This window comes from Austrofundulus limnaeus, unplaced genomic scaffold, assembly GCF_001266775.1.
Source record: "Austrofundulus limnaeus strain Quisiro unplaced genomic scaffold, Austrofundulus_limnaeus-1.0 Scaffold205, whole genome shotgun sequence".
Taxonomy (NCBI): Eukaryota; Metazoa; Chordata; class Actinopteri; order Cyprinodontiformes; family Rivulidae; genus Austrofundulus; species Austrofundulus limnaeus.
Window position 1 is genome coordinate 652,502 of NW_013952607.1, and position 14,975 is coordinate 667,476.

At 39.3% G+C, this 14,975-nt stretch overlaps 3 protein-coding genes across 6 annotated transcripts in view; 1 reads left to right on the forward strand and 2 right to left on the reverse strand.

The window, feature by feature from the left end:
* LOC106524892 (cAMP-specific 3',5'-cyclic phosphodiesterase 7B) overlaps positions 1 to 4,094 on the reverse strand; it is a 25,558-nt gene extending 21,464 nt beyond the window's left edge. Inside the window, exons 1-2 of the mRNA XM_014018908.1 lie at positions 3,828 to 4,094; positions 938 to 998 (exon numbers count right to left, since the gene is read on the reverse strand). Of these exons, the coding sequence (XP_013874362.1) occupies positions 938 to 998; positions 3,828 to 3,848 (82 nt within the window). The 5' untranslated portion in view covers positions 3,849 to 4,094. The remainder of the gene's footprint in view (positions 1 to 937; positions 999 to 3,827) is intronic.
* Positions 4,095 to 5,229: 1,135 nt separating this feature from the next.
* Positions 5,230 to 11,594, reverse strand: mtfr2 (mitochondrial fission regulator 2). Of its 2 annotated transcripts, none has more exons than XM_014018918.1 (8): positions 11,458 to 11,594; positions 10,667 to 10,824; positions 9,339 to 9,443; positions 8,327 to 8,451; positions 6,472 to 6,668; positions 6,079 to 6,385; positions 5,813 to 5,993; positions 5,230 to 5,736 (listed from the first exon to the last, which is right to left on the reverse strand). In XM_014018918.1, the coding sequence occupies exons 3-8, from the start codon at positions 9,387 to 9,389 to the stop codon at positions 5,692 to 5,694; spliced, it is 906 nt and encodes a 301-aa protein (XP_013874372.1). In that variant the 5' UTR covers positions 9,390 to 9,443; positions 10,667 to 10,824; positions 11,458 to 11,594; the 3' UTR covers positions 5,230 to 5,691. The 2 variants fall into 2 exon arrangements, with proteins under 2 accessions (XP_013874372.1, XP_013874371.1); XM_014018917.1 differs by having other exon boundaries at positions 10,650 to 10,824.
* Positions 11,595 to 11,712: 118 nt separating this feature from the next.
* armc1l (armadillo repeat containing 1, like) lies at positions 11,713 to 14,946 on the forward strand. Of its 3 annotated transcripts, none has more exons than XM_014018919.1 (7): positions 11,713 to 11,792; positions 12,144 to 12,316; positions 12,434 to 12,525; positions 13,751 to 13,934; positions 14,024 to 14,140; positions 14,252 to 14,326; positions 14,434 to 14,946. In XM_014018919.1, the coding sequence occupies exons 2-7, from the start codon at positions 12,164 to 12,166 to the stop codon at positions 14,626 to 14,628; spliced, it is 816 nt and encodes a 271-aa protein (XP_013874373.1). In that variant the 5' UTR covers positions 11,713 to 11,792; positions 12,144 to 12,163; the 3' UTR covers positions 14,629 to 14,946. The 3 variants fall into 3 exon arrangements, with proteins under 3 accessions (XP_013874373.1, XP_013874375.1, XP_013874374.1); XM_014018921.1 differs by having other exon boundaries at positions 11,767 to 11,792; positions 12,150 to 12,316; XM_014018920.1 differs by lacking the exon at positions 11,713 to 11,792 and adding an exon at positions 11,886 to 11,992.
* The last annotated feature ends 29 nt before the right edge of the window (positions 14,947 to 14,975 follow it).

The window sequence follows — 14,975 nt, forward strand, 5'->3', positions numbered from 1 at the left end:
CGGCCTACCTCAGTTACCGCTACTGTGCATGTGTGTCAAGGACAGAAAGGCAGATGTGGCAGTGGAAGGTGTCAAAGCAGTTTGGAGAGAAAAACAAAGAACAAAAAAAAAAAAGAAAACGATTAATCGATTATTAAATTAGTCATCGATTATTTTAATAATCGATTAGTCGTTGATTAATCGTGGCAGCCCTAATCGGGAGGTGACTTCTTAAAGAAATATTTTTTCTAACGGCGTGCAGCTGTGATGGGTTGTGTACAAGCTAGGGTGTCAGAATGGTATGTATTTATACTTCTCTTCCAACCACAATTAAATTCACTCTATCCAGGAGACACAATTTATCAGGATAGTATTTTTTTAAGTAACAACTCGGAATAAAACAGGAGTTACGACTTTCTGCTTCTTACCTTTTTAAAAAAATGTAGTGAGCAGAAAGTACAGATAATTGTGTAAAAATGTAATGAGTAAAAGTAAAAAGTACACTGAAAAATAATTACTCACGTAAAGTACAGATACCCCAAAATTCTACTTAAGTACAGCAACAAAGTATTTGTACTTAGTTACTTTACAACTCTGGTTATGCGACTGGTAAATACCTGACACCAGAGATCACTCCTCCCTACGCTAAGGAGTAGAAAAGAGGGAGACACAAAGAAAACAAACAAGCAGGCAAATCAAAATGATCAACCTCGTTTTAATTTATTGACCTTATTTTAATGTGATTAAATGATTTCTTGCTTAATGAGGCCTAACAGAGACAGAATACATCTCCGTGTTCAACAGAGGTCACTTCAGGCACAACGTCAGCGAAAACCTGAAGCGTTTTTTTCCAAATGTTTCGACAAATGTGCCACGACATCAAACTGTAGACGACCACATGCAGTGCATCGCCCACTTTTTACACTCAGGTGTTGTGGGTATGTCTCAGTGCTCTTACCCAGCATGCGAACCCATATGACATTCTGCTCCGACCATTTAAATGTGACCGCTTCACATCTCTGTGGAAAGAAAGAAGGAAAAAAAAGTGTTTAACGGCCAAGAACAGCTTTCGCAGAACATCAGTGACCCTTGCTAACAAATAGATTCTGTGCTAAAAGTCAATATGTGAGGCCACAAACCGTTTTTACACTCACTGCAAAAAACAGTGGGACGCCTGCAAAGCTTTTCCCACAAGCCCCCCCGAGATCTCGACGTGTTTTATTTCATCTTCGGTCTTATTTCAGGGTTCAATTTTCAGCATTTTAATGCAATTTGTTATTTGGAATAATAAAGGATTCCGTTAGTTTCTAAATCATAATCCAAATAAATGTGTTTAATCTGAAAAAAAAAAAAAAATCTGCCTTAAAAATCGAGCAAGAACTGAGTAGGTGCATTGAGTGACACTGGCATCTGCTCTTCCGGCAGCAACATGTCCGTGTTTTGGCCCGTGCCGAAGAAAAACTGGGTCAAGGCAGCCCAGCGCCAAAACCCTGCCGGCGATTTGCACATTAATCACAAGCGTTCGCATAGTTCACCCTCACGGGCAGAGGTCTGGGCTTTAACCGTTCTCTATCAAAGGTGCATTTGTATCGTTTGTCGAATCACAAGACGTTTTTGTGCTAAAATTTGAGACCGGAAAAACTATACTAAAAAGCCCCCCCGAGTATAAATACTCACAGCAATCTTACACACAATCTCTTTGCTTGGAGGTTTTTGTTGTTTTTCTTATGATCGTTCCACATTTATCAAACTGGATCTCCTTCCTGATGCCCCCAGGACTACTCTGCTTGTTACATTTCATAACTGAGCTCAGCTTTAGATAATAGCTAATAATGGCTATAATAGTTGTAATGGCTCAACGTGTGTCTGCCTAGTGAGCAGTGTTGTTGTAGGACGGACCCACACGTTGACATTTAGTCTGAGAGCAGATAAACCCTCTGACCCGTTCAAACCCTCAACAAATCATCTGTTATCTGTCAGCGTTCGTTCTTCCTCCTCCAGAGGAAGAGACGTGTACTCTGAGGAGGAGGGTTTGCATTTGATTTAGATCACATTGTTTACCGGCAGGCAGGAAATGGGTGGATGGAGGCAAACCCAGAGGCAATGGCTGCTCCCTCCTCCAGCCCATATCGTTGTGGCATGTTTACAGGACAAACTTTTGCCCCCCCTCAGTATTTCTGATCACATTCAGCTCATCCTAGCAGGTTTCAAGTTAGGGCTTAGGAAAATCAATGTAGAAAGATTGGAAATTAACTTTGTCAACAAAAGTTTTTAGAATCGGTGGTGCCAATAGAAATGTTTTAATAGGATGGCTGTGGGGGGCCACTAAAAATTCTGAGTTGGGACATCAAAACCAAAAGCTAGAACAGAATTTTAGGAGATTTGCTTTTGTTTCATAATATAAAAAAGTTATTTAACTAACATAGCAAAACATGAGTTAGAGAAACAACTATACACTAGGGCTGCCACAAACGATTATTTTTAATAATCGATTAATCACCGATTATTTTTTCGATTAGTCGACTAATCGGATCATACGTTAATTGAATATAAAACTTACAGCTTATCGCGCCAGAATGCAGCTGCTATTATATAACCATSGTTAGATTTTAGCTATATGCTAACTAAAAATAATTGCTATGGAAGGTAAGTTCTGCTCTGCAGATATTGCACAGGTTTCTCTTCATTTTCTTAAAATGATCCCACACTTTGAGCTCCGTTGTCAGGTAGCCATGATACCAGAGCCTGTCTGTATAATGTCTTGTGACGTCCACGGCCTACCCCAGTTACCACTACTGTGCATGTGTGTCAAGGACAGAAAGGCAGATGTGGCAGTGGAAGGTGTCAAAGCAGTTTGGAGAGAAAAACAAAGTATAGAACAAAAAAACGACGATTAATCGATTATTAAATTAGTCATCGATTATTTTAATAATCGATTAGTCGTCGACTAATCGACTAATCGTGGCAGCCCTATAGGTCTACTTTGTTTCTATTACCGAGAAAAGCAGTCACTATTTAACTTATCGAATCTTGTCCTGTCCTTAGTTTATATTTATAAAACCATTTTATGCATATAACTGAGACCCTGAGCTTAAAGCTGGGGACATTGGTTTTAGACAAACTGTAGATTTTAAATTTTTAGGTTTAATTTGAATGAAAACGTAAATTTGTATTTTTAACTTCTTGCTCTAAAACAACGTTTGTGTTTATATTTGCATCTCTACTTATTCTAAATATTTGGTGGAAATTAAAAAACGTGCACAAAACAAGTTATTTTTGTGAGAGTGAGCATTGCCCCCACTAGCCCCCCTCTTGGGTGACACCCCTGATTATTAAAAAGGCTAAAAAGCCCTGTTAATAAGGCTGCTTTTTAAACAAGTCTCTAATGTGTTTACAAATATATACAATCTCATTCTTACTGCATCACCTGTGACATATATTGAGTCAAACGCAAAAAGCAAAACCTGAACTACTTTCAGTCAACATCTCCGCCCTGCTGAGTGTTTTTCTGCAGCGTCCAGGCTGCAGGTGGACTGCTGTAAATCTGTCAATAACACCGACGTGACCCGTGGCAATAATAAACCAGGCCTAACAGAAAACAAAATATTCTCACAAAGAAGTCATTGTGAACTTATTATATTCTGAACATGTTTGCATATTATCCGCAGTTACAAAGGAGATGCAAGCAGATAAACAACGATACGCTCAGAAATAAAGTCCTATTTTAGCTCTAACAACTCTTCACGCATCGTTAGTTCAACATGTTTAGGTCTCTGAGTCTATCGAAAAACATTTAAGAGTATATTAGAGGCTCGCAGCCGACCCAGCTGTTAATTCAGTCCACATACCTCGACCATTAAACAGGACATTTAACCATCGCTGCTGCTCGCAGATAGAACAGGTGATGGAATCTGCCGCGTGCGGCGTGTTTTCATGTCAGGACGAGACAAACGCAGGAGTTCACCGCATGCGGCAGGACGAAGAGGTGACTGTCACTCTGGCTGACACCTGTTTTAAAACAGTTTCATCCTCCTCCTCCCGCGTCTCGTGCGGGTAAAAAGTAGGCTGTTTTGATAAAGGTTACAGGCTGGTCTTCCACACCCTCGCTGCGCCAGTCCGCGTGCTCTCTGTGTGTATTTGAGGAGCCGCACCGCAGAGAGCGGAGAGGGGAGGGGCCGGTTGTAGCATCAAAGGGGCGGGACTTTATCTGGAGTGAACCAATCAGGGAGCGGTATTGTCACTCATTTTAATATTATTGGTTGTTTGAGATTTAGGAAAACATCATGGTTTGTATTGAGATTACTACTGTGATCATGTAGCCTACTTGTAGTGTGAAGGCTAGGTAATTTTAAGAATATTTCTCTATTGTTGTTTGACATTTTATAACAAGATAAATATTTAAATTTAGTAAGAAACAATACTTCAGCCAGTTTGATCACAAAATATGTAAACAAAAAGATATTACTGCTTAAAATAAAGTGTGTTCTTATGTTAAATCCTATTTTTAAACCCATAGTTTCATTCTGACCTCCTGCTTTGTGGGTGTGTTCTTTCACAGCATCATAATACTGGTCACTCTGTCACTGGTACTCTGGATGGGTTTTGTCCACCATGTGGAGACAATGCTGGCTGAGTTCACCTGAAACCCCTCAGACTGAAGAAGAGTCTCATGAAGACGAGATGTTTCATTAAAGGAGAACCCATCCTGAGGACCTACTTAATAATTTGTTTATTTTTTTTCTACCTGGATTACTGAGATGCTCAGACTACTGGTCACTGGTGGTGCTGAAGGTGAAAGTATAACTAATGTGGCAAAACAGTCAAAAAAGTATAAATGCATCAGGATTTCTTTGATTCCTGATAAAGCTTTACCCATATGCTGGACAGATACTCAGAACAAAATATTAAAATATGTTCCAGGTTTTTTTTTCTGTAACTTGAGTAGTACTGGGAGCACAAATACTAGTACTTTGGCTCCCTCTAGTGGTAGGGTACGGAACAATTTGTCGTGAACTAAACCCAGATTGTGATCATACAAAACAGCTATTTTGACGTGTTAGTTGTCACCATTGCATATAAGTTTCTAAATTAACATCTAAATCTTCTAACCAGTTTTGTGTTTAAACTTTGTCACAGCTCTCCTCATTTGACGTAAAACAGCCTCGAGGGGGAAAATTGCACAAAAACAACATAATGAAGTCTGATTTTCCTTTCCTCTGCATATATCTGAACAAATACAGAATAGCCAAATATGGCACTTGAATTTTAATGAAATAAAAACAACTTCTACAATTGCATAGAATCAAGTCACAAATCTCAGATCTTACCATCATATCTTCCACCTGGCTGAGTTCAAACGTAAAACCTCATAGATCGATTTTAAAAATATTAAAAGCAGGCAGAAACAGTGTAAAAACAATCACATTTCTCCCCTTAAAAGCTGGTCTGCACAAACATAACTTTAAACAATAATACTCCCATGAACAAGACAAAACCGTGTTACAGTACCTGCTTAAACAAGGTCACATTCACACAATTCCAACAAACAGATAAACAGAAACAAGGACTCTGACAAACAAGTACAATAACCAAAACAACTTAAAAGCAAAAATAAAATGTAAACCAGTAGTTGCTGCAGAGGTTTGTTAAAAGGCAATAACTGTTGAAGTTGCTGGTCATTTGTGACTTAATCAAGCTGCCGTTTTCCACAGGTTAAAAATGTCGGCGCCCCAGACTGCGTCTCTTGTGGAGAGAAACCTGGAAGAGAAGAATCCGGTTTGTATTTCTGCAGACCGATGAAAACGACGTTCATGTGGTGCTGCTGGAGACCAACCTGAGGTGTTTCTGGACTTCCGAACGGAGAGAGTTCAGCGGAATTCTCCTTGTCTGAGGAGTTGTTGTGACGATTCTGGGCGAACTTTCTCTTTAATGCTTCAGCAATGAGAGCCGCCGGGTCGCTGAGCAGCGCCGCGCCTCCCTTGCTGCGTCTCCGTACGACTGTGCCTCCAGGTGATCTGCGCACCAACAAAAACATAAAAAAACAATTCTTAAATGGAAAAGTATTAAAATAAAGAACATCTTACCGTTTTAAATTCCTACCTTTGTACTGAGCGCAGTTTCACTTGATTTAATTCCTTCAGAACGTCCAGCATTGAAGGAATCTGTTTATTGTTTGCTGCTCTGTTCAGCTGTGACTGCTGAGGCTGCAGCTGATCTGAACCAGTTTCCTTGTTCTGACGTTGCCTGATCAGCTCTAACACAGACGAGTTCTCGGTGGAGGAGTTTGTGCAGGGAGGAGGAGGAGGAGGGGGAGGGGGAGGAGCACAGCGAGGCGTGGAGGTGAGAGTCGGAACTGGCGGATGAGACATCAAAGGGGAACCTGGAGGATTCTGGGACTCCGTCAGACCTAAAACACAATAAAAAGGTTCAACGTTTAGACCCCTTCTTTTACCTCTCAGGGCAACAGGTTTGTTTTGTTAAAAACAGTCGTACCTGAGGACGGAGCAGCAGTAACGATCATGGCGATCTGAGCTCGGAGTTTGAGCAGTTCGCTCTCCAGCTCCGAGATCCTTTTCAGAGCTTCAGGATTCATTTTTTGTCTCACGGCGGTTCCTCCTCTCTGAGCCTGACTCTGCGTCGGTCGCGGGTATCTGATCAGATCTTGTGTCTTCTTTGGAGGCAAATGGTTCCTGTTGAGCCAACACAGCAATCATACAGTTACATACAAAAAAAAAGCTTTATTCACAGATGTCAGGAATTTTCTCTATTTTTTTATTCATTTTATTTAGGTTATCAATGTAAACAACAGGAACACAATGGGCCTCATGCAGGAACCGTTCGTACGCACAGATTTGTTCTTAAATTGTGCGTACGAGTGATTTAGGAGAATTTGTGGCATTCACCAATGTTTTCGTATTCTAAGATTTTTTTCAGATACGAACAAAATTCACGAGTGGTCCAGACCTGTCGTATATTTTATGAGCAGTCAGTCTGCTGTTATCCAGACAGATTTTCCTCCATAATAACTTTATATTTCGTTATTTAGAAAATATTTCAAGGTGAAAATAAATCACACTCCATTCTTATGTTGACAGTAGGTTATTCTGTTTGAAATGGAATTAGATTTTAACGATATAAATTGATTAGATTAAGTTAAATTGTCTTTTAATGCTGTTGTATAACAACTACAATATTAATATGAAGATCTCAAACTAAAAAAACAACTTAAATTATGCATTAATTGAAGTTTGGAGACGTTTTAAAATGCTAAAATGCGTCTTTTCAGAACCGCACCTGTCACTTGGGGGAGATGGCCAGGGTGCGCAACCACCCTTCTTCTGAATAAATGTAAACACAGTAACACAGGTGTTTACACTTAAATTAAAAATATTTGACCAAAGAAAAACCGGAGCAGGACTAGAGAGAGATGAATATGATTTATATTTTTATTTCTGTGTCTGTAACGACCCAGGAGACACGACATTAACAGCACATTTCATTCCTTCAAGCAGCTCCTTTATTTCCACATGACTCTGCTAAAGAGAGCAGATTTTCTTTTCTCGATCTCGGAGAGCAGGACTTCAATCTCTGAACTCGTAAAGTTCTTCTTTTTTACTTTGCGATGTCATTTATGAATGGACACTTCCTGGTATGTGGGGCAGGAAACTTAGCCTTATATGGTGTTTTTGGGGTGGTAGTTATGTAAATAACCTCTCCTCGTGCACGAGCAGCTGGATACGAACAGGTGGAATTTACGCAGCTCATTTACACCCTTTTCCTGAAGATAGAAGAGTTTGTTGAATCTGACGTGACATGTTCGTACGAACCCTTCGTACGAACAAAAGTAAGAGAAATTTAGGATAAGAATACGAACATGTTCTTGCATGAGGCCCATTAACACAATGATCGCAAACAGAAATATCAGTCGTAGCTGTGATTTGATATTTAAAAAAAAACTTGTACAAAGTTTATTTTTTAAATTAAATATTAGGACTTCTAAAGACGTTTTGCTGATGTGAAGCAAAATTCTCTAAAGGAATAGAAAAAACATCAAAATAACTGGGTTTTGATTTCATTGTGCCACCCTAATCAGTCTGGATTATCACTCTGACTTACAGGTAATAACACAAATAAAAGATCAATTTAAACTTAATTTAAAAAAGGTAATTCTCCTGCTACATATGCTGACTGCTTAATATATTGTCATTTAGGTGTAAACCTTACCTAAAAATCCACAACATCAGTTTTTCATGAATCACCACCGATTTATCTTTTTAAAGGAGTTCCTTAACTTAAAAAAAAAAAAACATTTTGTTGGTATTTTCTCTGTACTGATTTGTGATTTTACCTGGTCCGGGCAAAACTCTCCCCCTGGTCGTGAAACACCCACTGAACGTCAGCGAACGAGGGGACTGCTGGTGTCCCGTCTGAGACGTCAACCTGTCCATGTTGCCCATGAGTAACCAGAGGGATCTGAGGGCAAAAGACATGAACACAAAAATTAGAAACTGAAATACAGACATAATATATATATATTTTTTACATTATCCACTGATTATGTTACCTAACTTAACACATGACTGATTTAATACAAGCTCAACTGGAAAAAATGTTGCATTTCTACTTCGTGGATGTGCACAAAATCTATTGGCAAATGGGCTTGGGGTTGTGAATACTGTTGATTTCTAGATATTATTAATAGGGCTGTGTATTGGCAAGAATTTGGCGATACAATACATATCATAACAGAGGGGTCACGATACGATATATCCCGATATATTGCGATACTGTAAGCAAGGCAATATATTGTGATATACTGCGATTTTTTTGTCCAAATATTCTATTAAATAAAAACCTCTTACTGAAAAAAAAAGAAAAGAAAAGCTAATGTTTACTTACAATGCTAATGCTACCCTTACACTCTGGCGCTCAAGGGGTAGAGGAGCCAAATGGCTGGCTCACTGCTGCCAACTAGTGGTCAGAGGCTGAACTACAACATTAAAATGAACGGCTGGCAGGAAAGTTGACATTTTAAACCTTAATAAAAAAATCGATACAGGGCTTTAGAATATCGATACAGTATCGGGAAATGAAATATCGCGATATTTCAGTGTATCGATATTTTCTTACACCCCTAATTATTAACACCCTACTAATACTAATAATGAAGATATTACACTTTGTGTATGAAATATTATAGATAAGGGGTAGGATTAAACAAGTTTATACTTCTTCCTTTTTGAACATACAAAACACTGCATGTTCTTAGGTTAGTCATGTTAAAAGTTTTCTTCATTGTCAACATAACACTTCTTGCTTTTATATACAAAAAAAAGGCATCCACAAATGTGTGACAGTACCTGAAAGTGAACACGTGGAGTTGGTGTCAGTGGGAGACTGGACCCGATCATCCGCACGACGCTGCGATACGAACCGCAAAGAGGACTGTCCCACACGGGCACCAGCTACAGGCAAAATGAAACGTACAAAACAACATTATATAACCCTTTTTCACTTTGGTCACTGTTAAAGAGCGAAGGAATACATTTTTTTGGCATTCATAAAACAGCCATAAAACACTTTTCCATTGCAGATTTAGGCCTGTCACGATAACAAATTTAGCTGGGCGATTAATTGTCTCACAAATTATTGCGATAAACGATAATATTGCCTGGTGACCGTTTTACAACTAATAATTATAAAAGCGTAATATGTAAGTGTAATAAATCAATAAACTTTAATTTTTAAAGAATGTTTAACAAAGTGGACTCTCAGTTCTCTAACAAAAAATGCACTTGAATAAAAAAAAAATAAAACAAAGAACAACAAAATGTAAATTAAACACCACACACAACTAGGACAGTAAATAAACAATATTAAAGAGCAGCATCTCTTTAGAGATGAAGCAAACTACACAGCCTGGTGAGGACCCACTGTTTCTTATGGGGACATAAGCCCAGTTCACATCCCATGTAAAGTGTAGGCTAGGTTTAGGGTCAAATGGTAATAGAAAATACTGGTAAATGAATGAAAGTCAATGCAAAGTCCCCATGAGGATAGAAGAACGAACGTGTCTATGTGTGTGTGTGTGAGGAGGGGACAGTCAGAGCGCTGCGGGGAGGAAATCAGACAGTTCAGAGTTTTCCTCATGAGTTGTTGGGACAGCTACAGGTTTTTTGGGTGTTCTGTTAAAACACAGATGGTGCGTTTAAGTTTCCTGTTATTTTTGGGAGCTACAGGTAAAGTGTTGACGAGTTTGTCGCGGGTCTGGGGGAGTTTCAGCCCCCACCCCTTTCCCCCTCTCTCTGTGTCTCCCTGCAGCGAAATTCAGGCTGTAGTGCTCCAACACTGCAGCAGCTGCGTTCTGCTTTGAAACGTTTCTTTAGTTTGTTATTGCTACGAGCTCTCACGCTAACGCGAGAGTTCACTCCTTCCGACACTAAGAAAACAGGAGGGGAGGAGTCAGCTGAGCTCCTCTGCAGAGGAGCACAGAGAGGGAGACGAAGTAAACAAACAAGCAGGAAAAGGAAACTTATCGTCCTCATTTTTTTTTACCGACCTCAAAATAACTTATTGTGCAATTAATTGATTTATTGACTATCGCGACAGGCCTATGCAGATTAAAGAAATAATTTGCTCTCCGTAACAGACGTGCGCTTCAGTGCAGTTACCATGTCTGGATGCACACCAAAATATTCCAGCACTATGCGCAGCACATCCAGAACATCCTCTGCTAAAGACATCTCACGGACTTCTTCTCTTCACGAGCTGACGACTGTAAAGCTTCTCTTCCTGCTGACTGACTTGATGAGAGGCCAAAACATGCAGAAGTCACATACTTTACACCTGAAGCAATAAAAAAAATAACACTTGGTTACAATGATGTTAAAATCCAGAACAGAGATGATTGTTTTTATTACTGACAGTGATGAATACATGTTACAAAACTCTTGAGTATTCATTAAAGTATGTTTTATAGTTAACTTCTGTGATAGTGTCTAAATATGCATGTTTTCTTTTACTTTTATAGCATTACTTTATTTTTCTTGTGACTGACATAAACCCTCTTTTGCAGAAATAATTTACCAACTAACTCCAAGTGTCTGCTCCTGCATACTAATTGTTTATTCTATAATATATTAATTACTAACAATAATACTTCATTATTGAATAAAACTGCAAAACCCCTAAGAGTCAGTTTATGATGAAGACATCAGTATTATTATCACCTGGTGGTGGCTGAATATACAGAGACCTGGGAGTGACTTAAACATGTTTCTCCGTCCAGGTTATTGATTTTGGTTATAAAAATCCTCTATATTTTTCAGGCGTGAGAGTCAAAAGTGAACTTTTAGTTAAAACAACAACAACAACCTTGTTTGAGCAATGCGGATACCGCAGCGAGAAGCTGCAGGGATCATCAAAACTAACCTCACGCGACAGTCAAAATTAATAATTAAAAAAATAACACGCACTTACCGTCGTCTACTCTTAAAGTAGATGTGTATCATCAACTACGCGTTTTCCAATTTCTTTGTCAGGAAATGAAAAACGGACGTTCAGCGATGTGTAAGGTTTTTTTTTTTTTTTTTAGTTAGCCTCTTTCCGCGTGCGCTCGCGCTGCAGATCCGTAAAGTCAAATAAAGCTGCAGCAGCAAAACCTTTTCTGATTGGCTGCGGAAACAGAAGGTAGAATGAACAGCCAATGACAGACGCTAATATGAAAGTGATGTCAGCGGCTAGACGACCAATGACGTGACAGAAGGAAAAAAAGCACCAAATTTGTATTTTTGTGCACGAGGAGCTACTTCTCGGTAAGAAAATATGTCACGATTATTGAATGTGGTTTCCTCTATTTCACTGAAAGGGATTTAAATCGGTATTGTTAAAGTATTTTTGTTTGTAGTATAAACAATGCAGCTGGATATTACATCAAAACGTGAAACCGTGTCGCTTCTGAACGCGTCGTAGGATGTTAGCTTTGTTAGCTAGCAGCTATCCTCAACGCAAACAGGTTGACAGGCCAATCCTTTATTAACAGTATTTGTTGTTGATTTGAGTGCTGAACATTTATAATTAATTGCAACGCCGTCTTACTTTGTGCCTTCTTCACATTTAAGTGTTCCAATATTTGGTCCATCGGTGTGGAAACATACATCTTTCAGTTTCAGGTCCATTTCCGAGGATGATGGATGCTCTGTCGGTGGTGTGTCAGCTGCGGGATTTGGCCTCTGAGCCGCAGAACCGACAGGTGATCGTCCAGGACCAGGGCTGTCTCCCCGGGCTGGTTCTTTTCCTGGACCACAAGGATCCAGAAGTACTATTTGCAACTCTGCAGGTACAGTCATGGCGCAATATGTTGCAAAAGCAGTTTGATTTAGAACATAATAGATCTTGTTTGCTCTGTTTTCCTGAATAACAAACGAGAACCTTTCTCCTTTTGTCCTGCCTTCAGACCCTGCGTTATTTGGCTGAGTTGCCTCCCAACATCCCCACTATGAAGAATGAACTGGGTATGATGGTGAGCTTGGAGAATCTATTTCAAAGGTTAGAATATTTGCTGTGGTTGCTTTAAAAATTGCAGTTCTGTGTAACAGTTTTAAGTCACCCCTTTCCTCTATTTTACTTTTTAAGAAAACGATTGTTAGGGATGTGGATAAATTTTTAATCCTACACAAATATTAAATCTGACAGCGGATTCCAAAAAAACATTTCAAACCATACAAAATAACACAAAATCATGTGATTATCTGAAGTATGAGGGGCGTTATTGATGTTTGTTTAGTTGAAATCAGCTCATGTTTTCTTGCTGCAGTTCACAGCAGAACCAATGTGACCATTTCACCTGCTGTTTTCTAATTTTTCCCGTAACTTGCTCAGTGTTCAAGATATCGCCATGAAATTTTAGGAAAAGATTCCCATTCTGGTTTTGTAGGAAGCGTCTTGTATCCTAAAAAACTAATAAAACTTAATAATAGCCAATTCAAAAGTAGCAGAAAAGGTATAAAATAACATTACAAGGCAAACTGTAGCATCAAATCAACTTAATGTTTCTTAGAAAGTAAGGAAATTAAAACAATTTAAAAACCATCTGTTTTTGTAAACAAAGCCAGCGTGTTAAATGTGTCAGGTGACGAAGACGAGCGTCGTCAAAACACTTTGCAACAAGCGCTGTTCCGGATAAAAAAAAACACAGTTCGAAGTTTCAAATCATTATCAAATTTGGAAGAAGGGCAGATAAAATAATGTTCTTCATGGCAGCTTATCTCTTTAAGGGGTCACTAGAAAAACTCGGGTGATTTACTTTGATCGTCTTTTCAAAAAACTGTCCCTTCAAAACACATCAACAAAAAGTAAAAACTTGAAGACGAGGCTGTAGCTAACTACCTGACGGCAGCCTGATTTGTTGAAATTCTTAGAAATAATGAAACAGGAGGAAATTACAAGCAAACACACCGAGCAGCCTTGCAAAATCTGGTCACAGCAGTTTGGGAAGAAAATGGCAGCAGCTGCTGACGACATGTCAACATCCCTACAATTGTAATTTTTGTAAGTGCTTATTTGATTTTACTCCCCCAGACGTTAGGTATTTTAAAGTATTTTTCTGTGGATTTTGCCTGCTTATTCATTCGTTTTCAGTCTGTTTTTAAACAAAAGTTTTTCTTTTAACAATTATGAATGAAACATTGAATATTGTGTTGACTCGCGCTGTTTTAAAGATATATTAACATGCATATTGTGGTTAAAGAAAATGCTAAATGTCTCCATGCAGAGGGGGCTTGTCTGATGACATCACAGCCTTGGCTAAAGAGGTTTACGGCATTCTGATTTCACCCAATAATCCTGCACCCCGCACACCAGCGAGTCAGAGAAGAAAGAAGTCTCAGTTCTTCATCAATTCCTCCAACAAGAAGGCCAAGTCTGTCACGTTGCACATCCAGGGGCTGGACAGCATTGTAAGCCAGCTGACACGTAAGCTCAATACATAAAAGCTATTCAGATAATTATTTGAAGTTAACACGTGTGCCCTCTTTCTGTTTTCAAGCACCAGCGAAGCTTGTGTGAAGATGCTCTCCTGAGAGTCAAAGGAGTGATAAGCTTTACTTTTCAAATGGCCTCTAAAAGATGTACTGTCCGCATCCGCTCAGACCTCCCCACTGAGGTGACGCTTTTATCAGTTATTCCGGCTAACTTGGATTCATGAGAAAAAACAAATTGGCTTTAATGAAATAGTTTGTCTCATTTAACCAACGTGCACAAACCTGTTTTACAGAGTCTGGGCACAGCCATCGCTGCCACTAAGGTGCTGTCAGCTCAGCAGGTGGTGAAAAATGAGGCAGGAGAAGAGGTGAATTACCCTTTTATTTTTAAGACTCTACTGGTTTAAAAAATGAAGGTGTAAGCACAAGTTCACACTCAGCATTTTGTTCGTTTTACTTTTTTTTTTCTGCTCAGGTTTATGTTCCTCTGAGCTCGTCTGGAGTGCCGGTTCAGCAGAACTCGGCCCTTCCAGATTACCTCCCGGAGGATGAGGAGAGCCCACAGAGGGAGGTCGACCGAGCCATCTCCCGCACTGCAGCCAAGGAGGATAGCAACGGGAGCTGGCTCAACGCCGCGGCCAGTTTCCTCACGAAAACTTTCTACTGGTGAAGCTGGGGAGGGGCACAGACCGTGGAGTGGTTCTGTAGCGGACATTACGAGCAGGGGGAGACCACACGAGCTCGGTCGTGTCTTGAGTAATTACAAATATGTGAATAGACTACATTTTTTTTCCTCTCTACCTCTTATTTTTCTTTCTACTTTTGATTTTAAATGTTTCTTTAAATATTTTTCAGTCTTTCCAAACTGCTTGTTTTCTCTACATATTCAAATTTGATGATCTCAGTACTTTTTAGTATTCATGTCTTCTGTTCTGTTTATTAGCTGTGTAGCTCTCTGCTAAAATAAATGTACAGTGAAAAAAAAAAACATCATTCCAGGATGATTTTTGTAAACAT

Bases quoted from the DNA above. Each gene is read 5' to 3' on its own strand.
- armc1l (XM_014018919.1), top strand. From the start codon at position 12,164: ATGATGGATGCTCTGTCGGTGGTGTGTCAGCTGCGGGATTTGGCCTCT. The intron at 12,526-13,750 runs GTTAGAATATTT...GTCTCCATGCAG, and splicing joins TTGGAGAATCTATTTCAAAG to AGGGGGCTTGTCTGATGACA. The intron at 14,141-14,251 runs GTGACGCTTTTA...CCTGTTTTACAG, and splicing joins GCTCAGACCTCCCCACTGAG to AGTCTGGGCACAGCCATCGC.
- mtfr2 (XM_014018917.1), bottom strand. From the start codon at position 10,721: ATGTCTTTAGCAGAGGATGTTCTGGATGTGCTGCGCATAGTGCTGGAA. The intron at 6,669-8,326 runs GTAAAATCACAA...TTGGCTCAACAG, and splicing joins GAGAGTTTTGCCCGGACCAG to GAACCATTTGCCTCCAAAGA. The intron at 5,737-5,812 runs GTTGGTCTCCAG...CTTCTCTTCCAG, and splicing joins GAAGTCCAGAAACACCTCAG to GTTTCTCTCCACAAGAGACG.